This window comes from Macrotis lagotis, chromosome 2, assembly GCF_037893015.1.
Source record: "Macrotis lagotis isolate mMagLag1 chromosome 2, bilby.v1.9.chrom.fasta, whole genome shotgun sequence".
NCBI lineage: Eukaryota > Metazoa > Chordata > Mammalia > Peramelemorphia > Peramelidae > Macrotis > Macrotis lagotis.
Window position 1 is genome coordinate 196,454,148 of NC_133659.1, and position 21,087 is coordinate 196,475,234.

At 45.2% G+C, this 21,087-nt stretch overlaps 4 protein-coding genes across 4 annotated transcripts in view; 2 read left to right on the forward strand and 2 right to left on the reverse strand.

Annotated features, from left to right (window-relative positions):
- The window catches only part of EFTUD2 (elongation factor Tu GTP binding domain containing 2), a 38,854-nt gene extending 37,527 nt beyond the window's left edge, over positions 1-1,327 (reverse strand). The window contains exon 1 of the mRNA XM_074224338.1: positions 1,241-1,327. The gene's annotated coding sequence lies outside the window, so the exon portion shown is untranslated. The remainder of the gene's footprint in view (positions 1-1,240) is intronic.
- A 323-nt stretch (positions 1,328-1,650) lies between these two features.
- On the forward strand, positions 1,651-6,227 carry DNAAF19 (dynein axonemal assembly factor 19). Its single transcript, XM_074224342.1, has 4 exons — positions 1,651-1,747; positions 3,429-3,580; positions 3,761-3,905; positions 5,086-6,227. The coding sequence occupies exons 2-4, from the start codon at positions 3,438-3,440 to the stop codon at positions 5,533-5,535; spliced, it is 738 nt and encodes a 245-aa protein (XP_074080443.1). The 5' UTR covers positions 1,651-1,747; positions 3,429-3,437; the 3' UTR covers positions 5,536-6,227.
- A 155-nt stretch (positions 6,228-6,382) lies between these two features.
- Positions 6,383-9,280, forward strand: FAM187A (family with sequence similarity 187 member A). The gene has a single exon (XM_074224341.1). It carries the CDS (start codon positions 7,632-7,634, stop codon positions 8,868-8,870), a length of 1,239 nt encoding a protein of 412 aa, XP_074080442.1. The 5' UTR covers positions 6,383-7,631; the 3' UTR covers positions 8,871-9,280.
- Positions 9,281-9,829: 549 nt separating this feature from the next.
- On the reverse strand, positions 9,830-20,356 carry GFAP (glial fibrillary acidic protein). The gene is made up of 9 exons (XM_074220601.1): positions 19,905-20,356; positions 17,861-17,921; positions 17,374-17,469; positions 16,327-16,488; positions 15,730-15,855; positions 15,307-15,527; positions 14,004-14,047; positions 13,088-13,173; positions 9,830-12,381 (listed from the first exon to the last, which is right to left on the reverse strand). Exons 1-9 carry the CDS (start codon positions 20,354-20,356, stop codon positions 12,343-12,345), a joined length of 1,287 nt encoding a protein of 428 aa, XP_074076702.1. The 3' UTR covers positions 9,830-12,342.
- Positions 20,357-21,087: the final 731 nt, after the last annotated feature.

Sequence of the window (21,087 nt, forward strand, 5' to 3'; positions counted from 1 at the left end):
TTTCTTTTTAGCTAGAGCGACTTATTAAGCTTTCTTCTAAGGTACGCCAGAATTTAATAATGATTGAAAGAACACATCTTCTACGTGTTAGGGAGCAAGTACAGTTTAAAGGCCATCCCAAAAATCTTAGTGCAGTTTAATGCTATTAAAGCTTAATTAAAGATACTCTGAATAATAGAAACAGACTTCTAATCTGAAGAATTTGGATTCACTGCTCTAATACTAGAGAGACAAGCTAAGTGGTCCAGTGTAGACTGAAGACCTGAGTTCAAATCCAACTCATAAATTTACTGTGTATGACTATGGTTAATTCCCAATCTGTGTCAGCCTCATTTTTCTCATCTATAAAAGAGATAATGATAATAGTAAGATCTTACACCACCGTTACACATCTCAGATCCTTTCTCTTTAAAATGAGGAGACAACTTTTTTTTGTGAGGAACAAATGAGGTAATACATGTAAAACGCTTTACAAGTCTTAAAGTGATTTATAAAAGTTAACTATTAAGATGATGATGCCATCATCTGCCAGGACTTCATCAGTCACATGGGGATAAAGGACCTATGCCTTCTGAGTTACGGGGGGGGGGGGGGGGGGGGGGGGGAAGAAAACTGTAAATCTTAAAGCAATTGATAAAATGTACGTTATTGCTCATTTAATTCTACAAATACTTATTTAAAGTGTCCTATTTGGGCGGCTAGGTGGCATAGTGGATAAAGCACCGGCCCTGGAGTCAGGAGTACCTGAGTTCAAATCCAACCTCAGACACTTAATAATTACCTAGCTGTGTGGCCTTGGGCAAGCCACTTAACCCCACTGCCTTGCAAAAACCTAAAAAAGCAAAAAACAAAAACAAAACAAAAACAACAGTGTCCTATTAGTGCCAGGAGCTGGAGATAGAAAAGAAGGAAGGCAATTCAAGGCTTACTGCGGACGTGTCGGGCCCCGCGCCCGAAAACAGAACAACAGTCTCAGCCCTCAACAAGCTTCCACTCTATTTAGCAGTTTGGGAAACCTGCCCACGGCTGCAAGCAGGCCCCTCCCCGACACCTGCAGACCCGGCCCGCCACTCGTGGGAGCCCCTGGGCCGAGAACAATCAGTTTATTCCCCTAGGCCTCGGTTTCCCTCTCAGTAAAAGGTTGCTTTTTTTGGGGGGGAGGGGGTTGAGGTCCACCCCTTTCCCCATCTGCCGGCCTCGTATTTCACCCCGTCACAGTTCGGGGCCGGTAACTCCTCACCTGCGGGTTTAGCTCCGAATTCCGACACCGCGCTCTCTTCGCGCCGGCACCTGCGACGCTCGTTAGGAAGGACCGCCAGGCCTCCCGGACGCGCGCCGGAACACGTGCGACGCTCGTGAAGAAGGACCCCGCGCGATTTCTAGGCCACGCCCCTTCCCGCCGTGGACAGCCCCTCTGCCTGAGTTGCCAGACCGAGGATAGTCCCGGGCCGGGGTGAGGGGGTTGGTTTGCGTGGGGGGTGGGGGACGCGGCGACAGGTCGGACGTGAAATAGTAAGGCCCTCGCGGCCTCGGTGAGATCCAACAAGTAAGCGCGGCGTTCTTCTGATCAGGCGTCTCGAAGGCAGCTCGGACGGGGAGGGGCCTTGGGCGGGATCACGTGGTCAGGTTGAGTCTCCCGGTTGCTAGGCAACCGGCTCGGCGTGGCTGGAGGCTGAGCTCCTCCGCCGGGAAGGAGAAGGAGGCGGGAGGGCAGAGGTGGTGCCGCCTGGCCCGGAGCTTCGGGAAGGTCCGTGCCCTGTTCTTGTAGCTCTCGGGGCAGGTGGCACAGGCGGAAGGCCCGCAGTGCGGCGGGCAGAGCCCCTGAGCCGTGGTTAGAGGCGGGCGCCCTCCCGGTAGCCCCTTGGGCCTCGGGACCCTCCTCCAGACCCGCTTGGACCGCCGTGTCCTGCGGGGGCTTCCCAGAGCTCAGTCTGCCAGCGAGCCGAGAGCAAGGGCAGCCCCGGGAGTGTGGGAGCCCCGGGGAGCCCCGTCCTCCCCGAGGCGCCGGGGACCAGGGCTGGGAGGGAAAGGGAAGAAGGGACCAGACTAACCTTGGTTCATTTTTCTGCCGCAGTTGAATTCAGGGAAGCGTCTGATCTGTGCTAGGCCCAGGCCTCTAGGCGTTGGGTTTTCTCTAATTACACCCCCTGCTGCTATAGGTGTTCTCTGAGTTGGGAATCACATAATAGCAGAGAGCAGGTCCACAGGGTCATGAAGCATCCATCCTAAACAGTTCTTTCTTTCTTTCTTTCTTTCTTTTTTTAGGTTTTTTGCAAGGCAATGGGGTTAAGTGGCTCGCCCAAGGCCACACAGCTAGGTAATTATTAAATGTCTGAGGCCGGATTTGAACTCAGGGCCTCCTGACTCCAGGGCCGGTGCTCTATCCACTGCGCCATCTAGCTGCCCCTAAACAGTTCTTTCTGATAATCTTATTTCTCCTCCTGGTTCAGTTATTATGGCTGAGGAAACTGGAAAATGTCACTCAGCCCCTTTGAAAATTTAGCAACAGTTGTGGGGTTCTACTGCCACCCCAATTACAACTGACTAGGATGGACGGGACTTGGAATTTGTCCTCAAAAGGAACTGGAGTCACATCTGCTAAGTGAAGCTATCTGCTCTTCACATTAACAGTGCACTCCTGATAGAGTTCTTTGGAAGAATTCCTAGGATCTGAATAATGAGGTACCTCCAGCTTCAAATGACTTTTTTGAAACCATTGCTTCAATAAAGGGACTGACAGCCCATGTGCCCATTTAGGCTTTAGTTTAGAATCAGGTGTAGGTGGCATCATGAATTTAGAAGTCACTATAGTGGGGGCGGCTAGGTAGTACAGTGGATAGAGCACCGGCCCTGGAGTCAGGAGGACCTGAGTTCAAATCCGGCCTCAGACACTTAATAATTACCTAGCTGTGTGGCCTTGGGCAAACCACTTGACCCCATTTGCCTTGCCAAAAAAAAAAAACCAAACTAAAAAAAAGAAAATCACTATAGTGGATAGAATACTGAACTTGGAATTAGATGAGCTGAGCCTCAGATACCACTTACTATCTCTGAGCCTCAGATTCCTCATCCACAAAATGGGAATAATAACAGTATCTACCTCACAGTGTTGTTTTGGAATAAACAGATGTAATTTATGTCTGTGTATGGATAACGGATATATAAGGCCTTTTGTAAACCTTAAAAGAATTCTATAAATGCTATTTACTATTCTTCTCTGTGAAATATTGGGATCTTACACCATTGTTACATATCTCAGAGCCTTTCTCCTTAAAAAGAGGAGACAACTTTTGTATCCTTTTGAGATGAGTGATAATTTGTACAAAGTGCTTCTGCCTTTTTTGGATGGCAAAGAGTTACCATGATGAGTAGCTTCTTCCCCTGGTAATGTCTCACTGCTGGGCTTTACCAATTCTTTTCACTCCCAGGTTGCAGACATGGAGAAGACTGATACCATTGACTTTAGGGCTCTGGAGAAGGAGTTGCAGGCTGCACTAGCTGCTGATGAGAAATACCAAAGAGAGAATGCTGCCAAGTTCCGGGCTGTGGAGCAGAAGGTGGCTTCCTATGAAGAGTTCAGGTTGGCTCATGCAGTTTTTTCCCCCTGGAGCCATTGTGCCTGTATTACATGGCCCAATTGGCTTCAACAGTTATAGCACCATGTTCATACCACTGAAGTTACAGTGTTCAGAAGCCATTAGGGTAGCAGCTTAATATTCCCCACCCAGCATGGTGATTCTTCCCTGTCCTTTGCCCATAGGGACATTGTCCTTGCCTCACACTTGAAGCCATTGGAACGGAAAGACAAGATGGGAATCAAAAAGATGGTTCCTTGGAACTGCCATGGGAAGAGTGCCACTGCCCTGCCAGGCATCACTCAGGAGGAGAGCACTGATGTCTCTCAGGTGAACTAGCTATTCCATAGGCATTTGAAGAGTCTTAACCCTCACTTGTAACTCTTCTCTTCTTTAATTACCTAATTCACAAAACTTTACAGAGCTGTAACTAGCAGAAACTGGCCCTAGATCAAATCCAGTTCAATTAGTTAATAAACATTAAACATCTTTGTATGTTCTTCACTGAGCTAAGAGCTGAGAGTAGGGGCTGCAGGGGCTCAGCATCCCAGAGGACAGTCTACTAAGCACAAGTCCCATTTGTGTGTGCAGTCATGGGGAGGACCCATCTTTCAGGAGTTCCAAGGGGGTATTTGTGCCTTAGGCATCCTGAGGACTTCAAGAGAAGGGTATGGAAATGTACATCTCTGGGAAGAATTATTCAGGTCCTACCATGTCATTGCCTTGGGGAAAAGCTTCATTCCCCTTATATTCAAGAAATTCCATTCATTCACATTTAAGGTGTACAGACTCTGGGCTGTTATAAGTACAAAGAGCCAACTCATGATCTGGATAAGGAGGTCTGTCAGGATTTCAGCCAATTGGATCTGTCTCTTAGATTCTTCAACCTTGGCCAGCCTCTGTGTACTCTATAGAGCAGAAGTGCCAAACTCAAATAGAAATGGATCCCTGCAGGGTGGCATATCGACTTAGAAAAACCACAAGTTAAGATCTATGTTGCATTATATTTTTCAGTTCAACAATTGTTTACAGAGCTATAACTAGCAGAAATGGTAACAAATTCAGTAGAGGGAGCAGAGAGACTCAGGGGCTTAGTATTCCAGAGAACATTCTACTAAAGACATACAGTGTTAGGTGCAGTCCCACTGAATGGGCAGACATTATAGTTTGGATGAGGAGACAGGATCTGTCACCTCTCAGCCAACCATACCTACCTCTAGAATTCTGAGATCCTTGGTTAGTCTTCCCATCTTAGCATATACTATATTCACATTTCATAAATTTTCATTGGGATGATGTTAAATCATGCTGTTACTTTAATATCCTAATCCCCAAGTGCCTGAGAAGGGGCAGGTTTAAAATAGCCTTTCTTATGAGGAAGTTGAGGTCCACAAAGGGTTATATTTTTCCTAAGATGAAAATTGAGTCAAAAGAAAAACTAGGAATAGAGTCTGCTAATGTTGATTCCTCGGTGTCCTTTTTTTTTCCTTTACTTTTCCCTTTGACTTAGAAGGGAGACTGTCAGCCTGAGACGTCATCAGATTTCTACAGAGCTTGGCGTCACCACTTACGGAATGGACCAGAGCGCTACCAGACCCTGTTAAAGCTTGGGGCTCCCACCCTAGGCCACCTTTTCCGGGTAGATGTGGGTTTTGGACTTCTGGGTGAACTGCTAATAACATTGGAAGAGAATTTTAAAACAGCTGACTGTACTGCTGTACTGGGGATCCTTCATAGTCTGTCCAGAACTGGCCGATTTGGCCTCAACTTGAGCCTGCTGAGCAATGCTGAGAGAACGAGCTGCCAAAAATTGTTTCAGAAACTCCAAAGTATGGATAATACCAGGCCCATAGAGAAAGAACTGATCTATAAGGAACATGAGCTAGAGAAGCCATATTCTGGGAATGATAGGGATGAGAAACTTCTCCAGGAGCTATCAGAGATATACCAAGTTGACTAGAGATACTATCTTTCTTAAGACAAAAAAGCAACCTAACCAGCTATTGGAGGTTTGTTTGTCCTAGACAATTCTTAATATTGTTGGCCATCTTGCCACCTGACCTCACACTTTTCCTTTTTAGCCTTGTTCTTCCATAACTGGCAAAAGGTTGGTTTCATCCACCCTAACTTTAAATGAATCTATTTAGATCTGTATGACTCCAAGCAGCCAAAGGCTCTTATGGGAACATAAGGAAACTGAGAAATTTGCTTTCTTGTCTTTAAAAATCTGCTAAGAATTGTACCCTTAAAATCTTCCACCTTGATGCTTATCACCAAACTATGCAAGCAGATTTTTAAAATCTGTGATTATGTCCATTAATATCTACATGGATCTACCCTATGCCAATAAAGACATTTTATTGACAGACTTTAACATCCTATGGGGGGGGGGATAACATTTTCCCCAAGAATTGAGTTTTTCCGAGTTGGACTATGGGAAATCTTGAGTCACCATCAGGGGTTTGTCAGGTTACCCTGGCTCTGGAGGGTAGTTCAGAATTGCCAGGATATAGACATGTTTATCCTCCAGGATTTATGAAAGATAAAAATTTTGTTCCCAAGGAGATAGGGTGAGGGCTGTGGGTGCAAGGCTATCACAAGCATTTATTAAATGTCTGTTATATTTCAGGAACTGCAATTACAACCTAAGAAATAAAAAGAGTTTACATCCCATCAGCACCATTACTTTTATGTAAGCAGATAGTTGGGGAGGGCAGTATCAGTAGAAGTGATCAGGAAAGGCTTTGTGTAGAAGGTAGTGTGGGCTTGAAGCGAGGGGTTCTATAAGGCGATGGTGCAGAGCGGGGGAACATTCTGGGCATGTGGGCAGGTAATTACAAAGACTCAGAGATAAGAGATGGTACCAAGTGTGAGAAATAGAAAAAAAACAGATTTGACCAGCTCTGCATGCAGGAAGGGAAGGAATATATAATGGCGCAGGAAAGATAGATTGGGGTTAAGTTGTGAAGGCCTGAAAAGCTAACCAGAGTTTGTTTTAGCCTAGAGACACTGGAGATGCACTGAAGTTTATTGAATAAGGGAGGAATATAAACTTAAGGAAAATCACTTTGGCATCTGTGTGGAAGTTGGATTGGTGTGGGGAACAATAATAAAGAGGCAAGAGGTGATGAGTTCCTGAATTAAAGTAATACCTCTGTAAAGAGAGATGAGTCATAAGCCAGAGATGTTATAGAGATACACACAGCAAGATTTATCAATTGATTGGATGTATGGGGGGTAGGGATAAAGGAAAGGATTCAAGTTTAGCTCTGAGATTATAGACCTAGGAGAATGGAAAATTAAGTGTCTTTGACAGATATAGGGAAGGTTTAGGGAGGGAAGGATAATGAATTTCATTTTGGGAATGTTGAACAGAAATGCCTAAGCCTTTGAGGCATCCTGTTTGAAATGTTCACTCAGCAATTGAAGTACAAATGAAGTTCAAAGGAGAAACTAGGACTGGATAGATGGATCTATGAGCTATCTACATGGAGGTGATATGAAGAAGTCATGGAAAAGAGAAGAGGAACATTCACAGGAAATCTAAAAATGGGTGGTGAGGTAGCAAAGGAGACTGAAGAGCAATCATAGGGGTGTTACTGGAGGAGGAGAACCAGGAGAGAAGAATGTCATGAGATCATAGGGAGATTAGAGCATCTCCCCATGAGGAGAGTGTTGTAAACAGTGTCCATTGCAGCTAAAAGGTCAAGTATGAAGACTGAAGTGATACCATCAGACCTGGTCACATAGGCATTCTAGAACAAAGAGAAACACTGGTTCTAGAATGATTTTTTTTTCATGAGATAGGATCAGGTCTAAAAACATTCTAATTTTCAATAGGAATAAAAAAAGAAAGAAACAGTCCGTAGAGCTCTATTTACTCTTCAGAAAGGTCCTACCTTAAGAACTTAGTTGTTCTTATCACAGCTGCAATTCCCTGTTAACTTTCCCCCTTCAACACAGCATCATTTCTGGAGAGGCCTCTAGAGTGCAAAGCTTTTTAGCTCCTTGATTTTATCCCACCTCCTTCCCATCTGGCTCTTTGGTTTTACCAGTATGAACCTGGTCCACACTTCTATGCTGCTACTTTGGAGCTGGGAAAGTCTAAAGGCTTTTGAATTGGTAGAAAAGGAGAATGTTTTTCAGAAGACCCCTTGTCCTGCCTTCTTGATGTTTGATAATGCAGCTTACCTGTCTGACATGAGCTTTGAGCTCCCCTGTCACTGCAAGCCTGAGGAGGTAGCCTCTGTAGTCTGGTATTATCAGGAGCAACTAGGGAGCCACCACACCAAAGTCCTGACAGATTTTGATGGGCGGATGGTGGTTGATTCGGGACAAGTGCGAGTGGGCAGCAGTATACTGGCACGCTTCAGCATCCGAATGTTCAGCTTACTGGTATTCCGGGCGCAGCCTAAGGACTCGGGGCTCTATTTCTGTGGGACACGTCACGGTGATTATTTCTATGGCTATGATGTGGACATACAAAGCAGTCAAAAGATGATAGCAGCATTCATTGACCAAGACCAGGAGCCTCCTAAGGATGAGAAGAAAGGGAACCTCCTTATCTTCACTACCTTCTGGGAATGGACCCACTGTGATCGCTGTGGTGTCCGGGGGGAACAATGGCGCATTGGTCTCTGCTACCTGAATAAACCAGGCCTTTCCCCCCGGTTCCAAAAGACTGTGCCTGATGTGGTATCTTGTGGTTCCCATGCAGTTCCAAGAAATCTGCGAATTATGGCAGGAAACCACCATCCACCTGAGCTGATGATCCGAAGCTGCATGGTACCCTGCAAGGAGAAACCACAGGTGGGACTGCTGGCTGTCTATACTCTCATCTCGAAGCTGGGCAGCAAGCCCTGGGTTCCCAAAGTACCCATTCAGTACCATAAACATAGACTTGGCTATAGGCTTATCATCTCCTGCCCTGGGGCTCGTCCAGAACATGCTGTAGCTTGGGACAAGGACCACCTCCGTCTATACCGCACCAGCTTCTTGAAGGGAGTCAACCGATCCATGAGGGTATTCATTGACCATGGCAACCAATTCCATATCCGTTTCATCCAGTTAAATGACAGGGGAATCTATTACTGTTGGCGAGAAGGGGAGATGGTGGCTGGCTTCCGGTTGACTGTAACATCTCGGGGTCGCTATTATCCTTCTCTCTCCGACCCTGAGACCCGATATGCCCTGCAGGCTGCCCTGGTGGGCTATGCGTTCATCACAGCTGTCTTCATCCTTATTCACTTTTGCCGTTGTTGCTGTTACTTCTTTACCTGCTGTCCTGATCTATAGGTTTTTCCCCTTAGACCTTGAAGACCAATTATTTATTAAATATATTAGTTAAATGGTTGGAATTCTAATGATACTGCACAATGAATGGTAAGTGGAGACTAGAGAAGTAGGAATACCCACTATTGGTTATAACTTCCCAACTTATTATTGAATGAATAGTATCATTAGCATAGACTTGGGTGTAGAAGAGATAACAATCTGGGGTCAGGAACCTCTTCTATCTATCTCTTCCCCTAAAGTAGGTATGTGGGAGGAGGGGCAGAGCCAAGATATGGAGTCTTAGATCTTTAATAGAGGGTTAAGTAGGCATTTGTTTAGTGGGAAAAATAAAAGATGATGGGCTCCCTTCCTTTTCTTCTATCCGGTGACCTTCCCTTTATTAAAAAGGATTGGAACAAAACAGTTCATTAAAGCCAACTAAACACATTAAATGTATCTATGTGTGATAGTGCATTCATCCATCGTCTCCCATCTTCTCAAAATGCAGCTACAGGTTCTTTCTCAGCCTCTATGCTCCAGTGGTCAGAGTTGCTAGGTTGGCAGGGGATGTGAAGGACTGGGACAATCAGAAGAAATTTAAAAAGGGTAGGGGTTCTAGGGTGAATAATATTGAGACAAAGTTCAGGTCTTTTCTGGACTTTGAACTAGGGAAAGTTGTGGTAGAGACATGAAGTGTGAACATAAGGTGAGATCGGTTAAGAAAGCTGTTGGACCTATGTGGGGACACTCACTCGAGAACTAACACAGAGAATCCTAGTTAAACCCTAATTTGGATGGAATTGGAGAAATTGGTGTGGGATAAGAACCAGAAGAAAAGAGGAAAGAACCATTGGTGGCTCTCAGCTAGGGAGACAGCAAAGTTTGCTCCTGTCTGAGTTCTGTCCATGGTACCTCTCAAAAACAAATCAGGTCCTCACTCCAGAGAATGCAGATCACACTTTATTATTTATCCTCTGCAATTGACAAAATTAAAAGTAATGCAATGATGAAGCAGCAAGGTGACAGAACTAAGGAAAAGTCATGCTCAAAGGAACCTTGAGAAAGAGGAAAGGTTCTCCATTATCTTCCAAGGTCTGGCCTGTCAGTGTGAAGTGTGAGTCTTGGAATGAATGCCCCCCAGATCATTTATTAGGGTCCCTGTATTCCTCCACTACCAACCATATGGCTCAGCAAGACCTCATACAGAATATTAAGGAGACACACTGAATTAAGTGTAGTTTTTAAACCTATGCCTCTTTACCCCAATCTCTGAATTCCTTAGTTTTTCCATTTTTAAAAAATGGCTAGTGTGTATAGTTGGGAGAGAGGGAGGGAGGTGCTGCAGTTATTAATACATTAGAAATACCACTAGTCAACAATTTGTGAGAGAAGGATAGAGGATGGGTATTGCTATTATCCAGGCAGTCTCTGCAGTGTATATAGAGCCCCCACAGTACCTAGCCTGGGTGTTTCGGGGCTGGGGAAATTATTGAGGAAAAGGAAGGCTCTACTAAGTTTGACTCTACAGTCAAGAAATGGAAAATTATAGACCCTCTAATTTGAATTTTTGAGAGGGAGAAAAGGAAGGGAAAATTGAAATCAGAATTAGAATCCAATTTACGAAGAGAAAAAATGGAAAAATATAGGAAAAGTGTAGGTCTATGGAGGTGGTGAAGTACAAAAAAGACTATGACTAGACAAGAAAAGGGCCTAGGAAATAGACTACATGTTCCTCTAAGCTTGGTAGTCTCTTAGCTGTACTTTTCCCCAACAGAATTTAATATTAATATTAGATGATGATAACTTTTTTTTTTAGATTTTTGCAAGGCAAACGGGGTTAAGTGGCTTGCCCAAGGCCACACAGCTAGGTCATTATTGTGTCTGAGACTGGATTTGAACCCAGGTACTCCTGACTCCAGGGCCAGTGCTTTATCCACTACACCACCTAGCCGCCCCCTTGGATGATAACTTCTTAATTGTCATGATCAGAGAGACTAGATGAAGCAGTTAGTGAAGCATGAAAGTAGTTTTGATCTGGGCTCTGTCCACTGGGTCCAACTGAGGAAAAGGGAAGAGGGTGAGAAAGTTCAATTGGACTGGATTTCCACCCTCTGGTTTCTTGCAGATCAGAATTTCAAGTCGCCCTTTGAACTTCTTTAGATCTTCTGCTGATCCAAAACTGGGAATTAGCTGTATAGTTCTCTTCTCTGCTCCCTTCCTACATCTGAAACCCCCCTCTCTCTCCACATATACCAGAGACATTCCTATACTAAAAAATATTCTATTCTCTTTCCCTCCCCTCCAAGTTGAAGAGCTCAGAATGGAACTCCAAGTGACTTGTTATTCCAAGTATAAGCACTTTCCAGGCCTTAAACCCCTTAAATGATTTTACTGCAACTATATCTTGGGGGTGGGGTAAGGTGCATTGCAATATTGATTCTCAGAACTTCGCTTTACTTTGTGATTTGTCCAAGGTCACCTAGCTAGTAAATGGCCTGTGAGTCTCAGTTTCCTCATCTCTAAAATGAAAGGATTTGTCTAGAGGGTCCCTTCTGGCTCCAAATCTATGATCCTAAGATCTGTGGGAAACAAGAGACAGTGTACTGGATTAATGACTCCTAAAGTCATCAGGGGTATTTTATTCTCCTAGAAATCCGAAGACAAAGGAAAAGAATATTGGATTTGGGTCAGGAGAACTGAGTTCAGAGCCTGTTTCTAAAGCTAGCTGTATGATTTTATATTTTCTGAGCCTTCTTTAAAATTGTGATAATTTTGTCTATCTCACAGGCTTATTGCAAGCAAAGGTGAATTGTAAACCTTAAAATATAAATACATATGTGGGAATAATGATTAATAACTGAGGAATAACTACCTCCATGAATATCTCCAGCCTCTCTCATGTTAGGGCCAGAGAACAGGAGATCAACCTCTTTGTCCTGAGGACCCCTAACTTCCCTTTGCTAGATCTTTTATTCTCCTGTAGCCTGATAATAAGGGGCCCAGACAACCCCTAACTTCACCCCCACAAGCTCCAACACCACCCTTCCTTCCCTCTGGTTTAGGAATGACAAGCTCTGGGCTTTCTGGTGCCCTGGCAATAGTTGCCATAGAAACAATGATGTGGGGAGGTCAAGGGGGAGCAACCTCCAGCAATGTTCTCCCCTCTGATTTAATCTCCTTCCTACTAGCCTAAACCATAATGATTTCGAAGTCCCTGTAAAAAATGTCTTTATGATTAGCAACAGAAATCAGACACTAGAGGCTCATCCTGTCCAGTTAGAAAGAGGAAAGGAGAAGTGGAGAAATCATGGCAAATAAGGCATCAGCCCTAATGCTGATGGGAACCTAAGACAAAGTCGCTTGGGGAGTGGAGGAGGAAGGAGAACCCAATATTATGGGACTTGTAAATGGATAACTCTCCTACAACTTCTCACTTAGGGACCATAGTAGCTACTCTACCCCTGTTGTAGGGGCTATTTGGATGAACCCCGCTTCACACATCTTTGTGCTCCTGCGTAGACTCTTTAATGACCTAGATGGAGAGAGATAGGACATGTCTGATGGAAGGGAAAGACAAGACACAGTTAGCCAAAGTTATCTTCTATTGGCAGGACTTTTCCCTGACTTAGGACACTTAGGTCCATATCTCCAGACTCCATCTTCCTACTCACATCTGAGTCAAATGTAGGAAAGGGACATACTTATGCATCCTTTACTCCTTTATTTTTTTTTTTTTTAGGTTTTTGCTAGGCAATGGGATTAACTGGCTTGCCCAAGGTCACACAGCTAGGTAATTACTAAGTGTCTAAGGTCGGATTTGAACTCAGGTACTCCCGACTCCAGGCCAGTGCTTTATCCACTATGCCACCTAGCCGCCCCACATCCTTTACTCTTAATAGTGATCTTCTGTATTCATTCAGATTCTGGTTCTAACACTAAATGTGTGACCTTGTTCAAATTATCCAGGCACTTCCAGACAGTTACTTTTTTTAAAAATAGGGATAATATTTCTACCTACAGATTATAATCTTGGTCAGAGTAATTGGGAAGAAGGGGAAGAATGGACAGCAGTTTGGGCTTCTTTCTATCTTCAGATTGTTTTCCCTTCCATATTATCTCTGCCCCTGAGAAACAGACTATGTCCCCCCCACCATCTTGGGCCCCTGGGAAACCTGATACTGAATTCTCATAGTCCTGGGCTGGTGGGAAGGGTTCCTTTCCAGAGTCCAGTCAGTTACCTCTCCATCACGCATCTCGACAGTCTTTACTACAATGCTTCTCTTGAGATGCCCCTCTGATACAGACTTGGTGTCCAGGCTGGTCTCTGCATACAAAAAAAGGCCACTTTCATATGGGCAGGCACTCTTGGCACCAGGGACCCCAGCTACCTCACTCCACAACCTACCCCCCAGTCATACAATCTGAACCCCAAGACAATATTTCATTCTCCTGCTACCCCCCAAAAATATCACCTAGCATAGAAGTGGAGGACAAAAGTCACTGACTCATAGCAAAAATGAGTCAGGGATCACATTGAAGAAGTTAAAAGCAACTTCATTAGTTGTTTCTCTCCCTCTTGGGAGAAAAAGAGATTAAATACTCTACTTGCCTGTTTTTAAAATTAAGAACAGAAAATATAAAACTTTACCCAATACAATAAAAGCTCTTGGGGACATAATTCTCTGCTCTGGCCACAGTGCAATATAACCAGAGGAATGAGAAAACCAAGCCAAAGGCTGAATTGAGGAGCAAATTTTCAAAACAAAATAGGAATCAAGGAGGGGAAATGAAGATAAACTGTGTGTAATAGGGGAACATATTAGGGATTAAAAAATAATTGTTTAATGTTCCTAGACTCCAAGTCCAGATCTTTATCTCCTTATGTCACATTGCCTCTTTTTCCCTTAGCTATGGGAGGAAACCCACTCCCTTGAAAATTATCAGAGGATTATTGTGAGATAGAATGGGAGGGAAGCTAGGGGACTACTTTCTGTTCCCCCCCCCTTTAGACATCTAAAGAATGAGCCTCAGTTGGGAGAATAAGTGGTAAGAACCAATCAATAGGAATTTTCCCATCAGGGTCCTCAGTGGGTCTTCTCCCTTGCCAAGCTTTACACTTCACCCAGCTCCCTCCCTCCAGACATCCCCACTGACCTCTGATTTGCAGATTGGAAAATGTCTGTACTGGAATGGTGATGCTAAAAGGGAACAAAGAATGAGCAGGATGAACAGGAGTAGAAAGATCTGGGGATGGGGGAGACCTCAAACTTTCTTTGCTCTCATGGAAAGTCAGGGCAGAAAGTGAGGGTCAAAACAGTCTTGGGTGTCTCTATTTGTCCCAGTTATTAACAGCCCTTTCCAGACTCATTCCATCTGTGACTAGGAGATCTGGAATCTGGGTGATCTTTCTCCTTGGTCATGGAAATGTGTGCACTCTAGGTTTCATGGGCTCCTGCTTAAAGTCCTGGCCTCCCTGACAGATAATATCAGATGATGGAGAATTAAGGTTTTTTTAGGAGGAAAGAAGTGCTGTAAGCACTTCTCAAAGAGATGGACCCATGAAGAAGGGAGAGATGACTTTGATGATACAGAGTAGGATTAGAAGAAGTTTTGGGGAAGGTATGGAAAAATCCTAAGGTAGGAGGAGGAGGAGAAAGAAGATGAAGAATTCTCAACAGTTCAATTTTATTTTATTTTATTTTTTAGGGTTTTTGCAAGGTAATGGGGATAAGTGGCTAACCCAAGGCCACACAGCTAGGTAATTATTAAGTGTCTGAGGTCGGATTTGAACTCAGGTACTCCTGACTCCAGGGATGGTGCTCTATCCACTGTACCACCTAGCCACCCCAGCAGTTGAATTTTAGGTATGGGTATAGAGAAGCAGGGAGTAGAAGTGTCATAGGAAGTGATGACAGGGAAGGGGAGGAATGCTAGGAATGGAGGTAGGCCTTGAAAGACTGGGGGAGGTAAGGCTAGGGAGGACACCAAAGACCACAGAAAGTGGGTGGGCATTGTTGATGCTAAAGAAGCAGGTTCTAGCTATTTTCTGAAGCAATGATGGGCAAGGAATGAGACATCAGGAGCCAAATGGGCCAAAGAGTCATGAGAATAAAGGCAAGAGGTCCATAAGTTAGGATGAGAATAGAGTGAGGTCAGACTAGGGCAAGGCAACTAGGGCTTTATCTAAATTTAAATGGTGATGACAGTATTTTCATTTCTTTGCAAGATATAACTGAGCTTAGCAAGAAATATTAGTTGAAATAGAAAACTATGAGAGTATACTTGTGGTCATAAGCCAGATGAACTCTTCTCTTACCCATCTGAAGGTATATATTTAGTGTCACTTTTCATGGAGAATCTTATGTACCAAAATGACTATTTGGGTTCTGAGGATGAGACCTCCTAGTCAGGGTCCAGAGTGTGGAAGCCTTAACTAGCCCTAGCAACTAAAGCTTACCGGCTTTCCTCTCCTTCCAGTAGTTTCCTGTAGGTGGCAATTTCAATGTCCAAGGCCAACTTGACGTTGAGCAGCTCCTGGTACTCCTGCAGGTGTCGAGCCATCTCATCCTTGAGGCTCTGCCCCTCCTCCTCCAGTCTCACCAATGCTTCCTGGTATCCAGCTGCCTCCCTGGCATGCCGCTCCTCCAGCTCCCGCATCTGTCTCTCCAGGGACTCGTTCTTCCCAAACAAATCCCACAGCTCAAGTCTTTATGGGCTCCATCCTGAGACACCACCCTTAGTAGCACCCCAAGATACCATAACCTAAGCACCCTCAACCCAGTCCCTTGGGGGTGAGCATAGGGGATACATTGTCTTAGTCCATGCCTATGTCATCCCATTTGCCCAATAGTGGAATCCTTGCCCAGCCCTCCTTGCTCACAGTGCCACGCAGGGACTCCAGGTCACAGGTCAGTGACTGTAGCTGTCGACGGTACTCATTGGCCTCATGCTTGGCCTGGCGCAGCAACTCTACGTTCCGGGCTGCAGCATCTGTCAAGTCTGCAAACTGGAGGGAAGAGAATCAGTGGACTTGGATAGGGCTAATGGAGAAGACAAACTTTGGGGCTGGCAATGTGTGGGGTGGCGGAGTGAGGGAGGGGAAAGATGCAGGTCCATGGAGGAGTGCAGACAAAATAAGCATGGATCTAGTGGAGATGGAGTACAGATCTTGATTCTTTCCTCAGGACCCTCCCCAAAATTCATTAACCTTAGAAACCCTAGAGTGTTTCTGCCCTCCTTTTCCCATCTAAACCCATTGACTTTCTTTTCTCCATCCCCTCCAATGCCAATCCTTGCTCAGAGGAACAGATACTGTGAGGGCAAGTGATAAATGTTAAAGATGAAAAGAACAAAGTAGCTCACAAATATGGAATCTGGTAAAATGGTATTTCTGTTGGGGAGGAGAGAGAAGAAAATGTTCCAGCAGGGCAGAGCAGGGCAGGGACACCAGGACTCAGGTTTGAGAGGGCAGGCCTACCTTGGACCTGTACCATTCCTCAGTCTCCTGCATGTTACTGGAGGCCACAGCCTCATACTGGGTTCGAATCTCACGCAGAGCAGCAGTGAGGTCTGGTTTGGCCACATCGAGTTCCACATGTACTTGATGCTGGGCCATCTGTTCCTGTAGCTCTTGAAGCTCCTGGATGGGGAAGAGGACAGGTTGGAGGACTGGCTATCTCCCAGGTACTGGATCTGACCGACCCTCTTTTGCCTTCCACCTCACTGATCCCTCCTCTTCCCTTCCCAGAGATCAAGGGGTTGGAGATGATAAGCAATAGGGCCTGAGTACAAGTTAAGGAAATAGTGACAAGAGTCAGTCATGGTTCTAGCAAGGATAGGAAGGAATCTGAGTAAATAGATTCATGGAATGCCTCTTCTCTCTCCTCTCTTATCCTCTCTCCTGCCTAGGGGATAGGGACTCTGGCATAGGACAAGACTGGCACCAAAATGGAAGGTTAGCTGTCAGGAGAGTTTCAGGTTAGGGATGAGGGTTCTAGAGGTGATTGCGAATGAAAGAGATGAAAGAGGGAGACAGCCAGAGGAGGAGAGAAAGAAAGACACAGACATAGACGCAAACACAGAAAGATGGGTGAATGAGAGAAAAGGGAGAGGAAAGGGAAAGAATGAGAAGGGAAGGAGAAGAAGGAGAAAGAGGAGGGAGGGAGGGAGGGAGGGAGAGAGAGAGAGAGAGAGAGAGAGAGAGAGAGAGAGAGAGAGAGAGAGAGAGATGGTGTGTGCATGAAAGACACATGGAGGGAGGGCGAGACAGACAGAAGCAAAGAAGGAGATAAACAATGATAAAAAGATATTGTGTATGTGTATGTGTATGTGAAAGACAGAGCAAAAGATGTTATAAGAGAGAAATAGAGAGAAAGGAAAGGAGAATGAAGAAGATTGCTTATGGCTGTAGCTATGATGAGCATTGGTTATTTCTGCACATCTAACTGTGCAGTTGTGCCTGTGTGTTTTGGGGGTTAAGTGACATAAGGAGAAGGGAAATCCTAGCTCATGTTGGCTTTCTTACTTCTTCATGAATCTTCCTGAGAAAACGGATCTCTTCCTGCAGAGACTCAACCTTGCGTTCCAGATCCAGGCGGGCCAGAGCAGCTTCATCAGCCTCCTGCAGAAGGGAGGGAAGGACTAGGATGTCCCCTTCCCCACCCCACCCCACATGCTTACTCGTACATACAGACATACAGACATACAGACACAGACATACAGACAGACAGACATTCTCCTTATCCCTCTTCTCTGACCCTGCTTCTGCTCTCCAGGGACAGGGCTCTTCACTGGGACCAGGGAATAGGACAGAGAAGTACATCAGGGAGAAAAGAGAGGGCAGGAGACAGGAAGGCACAGGGAAGGTAAACAGAGCCTTGGGATGATGGATTAAGGAGAGACAAAGGCAGAAATAGGGGATAGGGCAGACTGACAGCGACAGGGAGAGGCTGAGCATAGTGGGGGGGCAGCCTGTTTCCCTGGTTCCCTCCAGCCCCTCCAAATCCTTTGACCTGTCTATAAGCCGTTAGGTTGTTCTCTGCCTCCATCCGAAGGTTGGTTTCATCCTGGAGCCTAGAGGGAAGGGAATGAACATTTATTCAGTGCCTTTTTATAAATATGATCTCGTTTGATTTTTACAACAACCCTGTGAAGTGGATGCTATTATTACCATCCCAATTTTTCCTGTAGAAGAAACTGAAGCAAATAGAGGTTAAAGTGACATGTCCAGGCTCACATAACTAGGAAGTGTCTGAGGTTGTATTTGAACTCAGGTCTTCCAGACTCCAGGGCCAGCACTCTGCCCACTATGCCACAAAGTGGTCTCAAATTGCCCATGAGACACTTGAAGGCTACAGGGAAGGGACAAAACAGTCCTCTGGGGTAAAAAGAAATTTAAGGGGAGGACACAAGCTTTGGCCCCAATGCTGTCCAAGTGCTCCCACAAACCCCTTCAGATAGAATCCTAGACATAGGTTCTTGGGGCTGAAAGGGATCTCAGCCACCACCTGGTCCCATTTCATCATTTAACACAAGAGAAAAATGGAGATCCAGAGTCAAGGGAGTGACTTGCCCAAAGTCATGATGTGAGTTTATGGCTTACAAATACACATTACTCCACTAACCCATCTCCATCTCTCTACACAATGATACACATACACACAGAAAGCACTCCTTTCCCTCTTCTTTCCTTTCTGCTCCCTCCAATAGCCCAGAGAGTTCTCTGTTGGATTTCTATTGCCCACTCAACCCTGGGCACCACAGGTTACCCGAGAACATTCCTTTTAAGAGTATGTGAGCAGATTATCAATACGGCCCTGGATTTAAATCACAATGTCAGACTGGACTTACCCTACAGCTCAGACTACTGCCTAGCATCTCAAAACCCTTTTAGTTTGGCTCCTTAACCCAAATAGTTCCCTGGACTTTCCTGGTTATATTTTCCAATATATCCAGATAGTTCCTGGTGATGCATGTATCTCTCCTCCATGAATAGAACAAAGTTCTGTCCACAGGGGCATTGTCAGTCTGTAGTAGGAATAAACTGATTAATTGAATGACTAAAGAGCTCCCAAATTCTTGGAGGTGACCATAAAGAATAATGGAAACAGTAGTCTTATACATATTCTGGCAGCCCACTTTAACCTCACTCTTTAGTCCTCTTTCTTTCCCAGTCTTTTCTAAGACTCCTCTTCATTTCCTGGGTGCCTTCCTTAACTCTCCTCACCTGACTTCTTTCCATTCCCCAAGCATTCCTCTAGAATGCCCTAGCTCTGCCCAAGAGTCCATCCTTGTCTAATTTTGGATGTGTGTCTTATGCACCTGTTCAGATTGGTATCTCCCCTGGAGATATGTGTGGATCTCTCCTGTGGATTTAGTGTAGGACTTTACTCGCAGGAGTGAGACAGCTCACAGTCTAGAGGATGAGCAGACTATTGAAGTGAATGGCCCCCAAAACCAAAATCTAAAGAGCAATAACAGCAGTTTCATGTACACCCAGGACCCAATGTTCTCTTTACCTCTAACACTCACATCCCTTTCTCCTTCCTTGATTTCTACACAGTTGCAAGTCCCAAAGAGGTCAAGCAAGATGACAAGAGTAAACCAATCAGACAGAAGTCACCAGAGCCCAAGCAACCTGGCACTTGTCCCATACTTCCACTCCAGAGTGAGTGACTGTTCCAAGAATTGGACACATTTTCTCAGGGAGAGAAAACTGAGAACGAAAAGCTTTGGTGGCTTCCAGATTTGATCCTGAAGTCTACTTACCCTATCTTTTCAAGTCTCATCTCTTCTTGTTTTCCTCAGTCTCATGGTAGACCCAGGAAGCATGCTTATTAAGTTGGGGAAAACAGCCATAACATCATAGATTTAAAATGAGAAGAGACCTTAGAGATCATCTACTCCAACCCCTTCATTTTGCCAATAAGGAAATTGAAGCCCAGAGAGGTTCTGACTTGCCCTATGTTACCTAGTACCTAACTACTGTGTCATGCCTATTAAAGTCACCTTGCATCTTCTCCTTTCTCTTTTCCCTTAGGACAACCACCTACTCACTTCTGTCTCAGGGTGGCCAGATCTCCAGCCAGGTTATCCCTCTCAATCTCTAGCCTGGCACTGCTTGCAGTCAGTTGATCCAGCTGAAATCGGAGTCGATGCAGCTCAGCCTGGTAGACATCGGCAAGCTTGGTAGGCTCTTTGCCTCGAAGCTGGTTGAGCTCTCCTGCCAGAACCTTGTTCTGTTGCTCCAGAAAACGAACCTTCTCAATGTAGCTGGCAAAGCGGTCATTGAGCTCCATCATCTCAGCCCGTTCACTGGACCGTGTTTCTTTAAAGCTGGCATTGAGTGCCTCAGCCATTGAGAAGTCAACCCGGGTGGGAAGTGGAGATGGCATTCTGCTCGGGGAGAGCCGGGCAACTGGAGCCAGGCGCCGGGTGCCCGGGAAGCGTACCACAACCTCGGAGGCATAGGAGCGGCGAGCAGAGGAGGTGATGCGCCGTCTGTCCATCTTGGTCCTGGTTCTGGCTGGAGCAGAGGGCCCCAAGGGGACTTTATAGAGAGGCACACCCAGCTCCACTACCCTGAGCTGTTGGTACTTGGCACTGCCCATGTTTATTTTGGCTCTGTCTTTTGGAAAATAATGAGGCACTGAACAAAGCCCCCCCTTGGGGTGGGAAGCCCTCTTCTCCCCTCCCTCCATCCCTATCTCATTATTCTACTGAAGGGAAGAGAGAGAGAAAAAGGTCTCCCTGTATTTTTTTGCTAATCTTTGATATTCTCCAGGGAATTGGAATAAATTGTTCTACCATGACATACCTCATAGACCTTCCCACTCAAAACACAAGGCTTCTTGAGGCCTTCCCTTTTCTTTTCCCAAGTTTCTCCTTCTACCCCTGTTTCATTTTACACCAGCAGTTTTAGACCTGGAGTTTGGCCAGGACTTATCAGTCTGGAAACCTAGCTCCTAAAATTTCAGAACAGGAAAGGAACTTGAAGATCTTTTTAATCCAACTCTCTCTCATTTTTCCAAAGAGGAAACTGAGGTTCAGAGGGGTCCTTAGTTTTCTCCAAGTTCATTTAGGTAGCTAGTGACAAAAATAGGGCTAGAATTTGGACCCTGTTGATGTCTGTTCTGGTGCTTAACTAGTATCTCTTGATCCTGGTCTACCTTTTTGACAGAAAGGGAAAAGAATGTCTTTGGGGGATGTGGAGGAGGTTGGTTAAGGATGAGTGAGGGAA

Coding starts and splice junctions, on each gene's coding strand:
- DNAAF19 (XM_074224342.1), top strand. CDS start 3,438: ATGGAGAAGACTGATACCATTGACTTTAGGGCTCTGGAGAAGGAGTTG. Junction 3,581..3,760: donor GCTTCCTATGAAGAGTTCAG/GTTGGCTCATGC, acceptor CTTTGCCCATAG/GGACATTGTCCTTGCCTCAC. Junction 3,906..5,085: donor AGAGCACTGATGTCTCTCAG/GTGAACTAGCTA, acceptor CCTTTGACTTAG/AAGGGAGACTGTCAGCCTGA.
- GFAP (XM_074220601.1), bottom strand. CDS start 20,356: ATGGACAGACGGCGCATCACCTCCTCTGCTCGCCGCTCCTATGCCTCC. Junction 17,470..17,860: donor ACCTAACGGCTTATAGACAG/GTCAAAGGATTT, acceptor TCCCTTCTGCAG/GAGGCTGATGAAGCTGCTCT. Junction 14,048..15,306: donor CTGGAAGGAGAGGAAAGCCG/GTAAGCTTTAGT, acceptor GTTCCCTTTTAG/CATCACCATTCCAGTACAGA.
- FAM187A (XM_074224341.1), top strand. CDS start 7,632: ATGAACCTGGTCCACACTTCTATGCTGCTACTTTGGAGCTGGGAAAGT.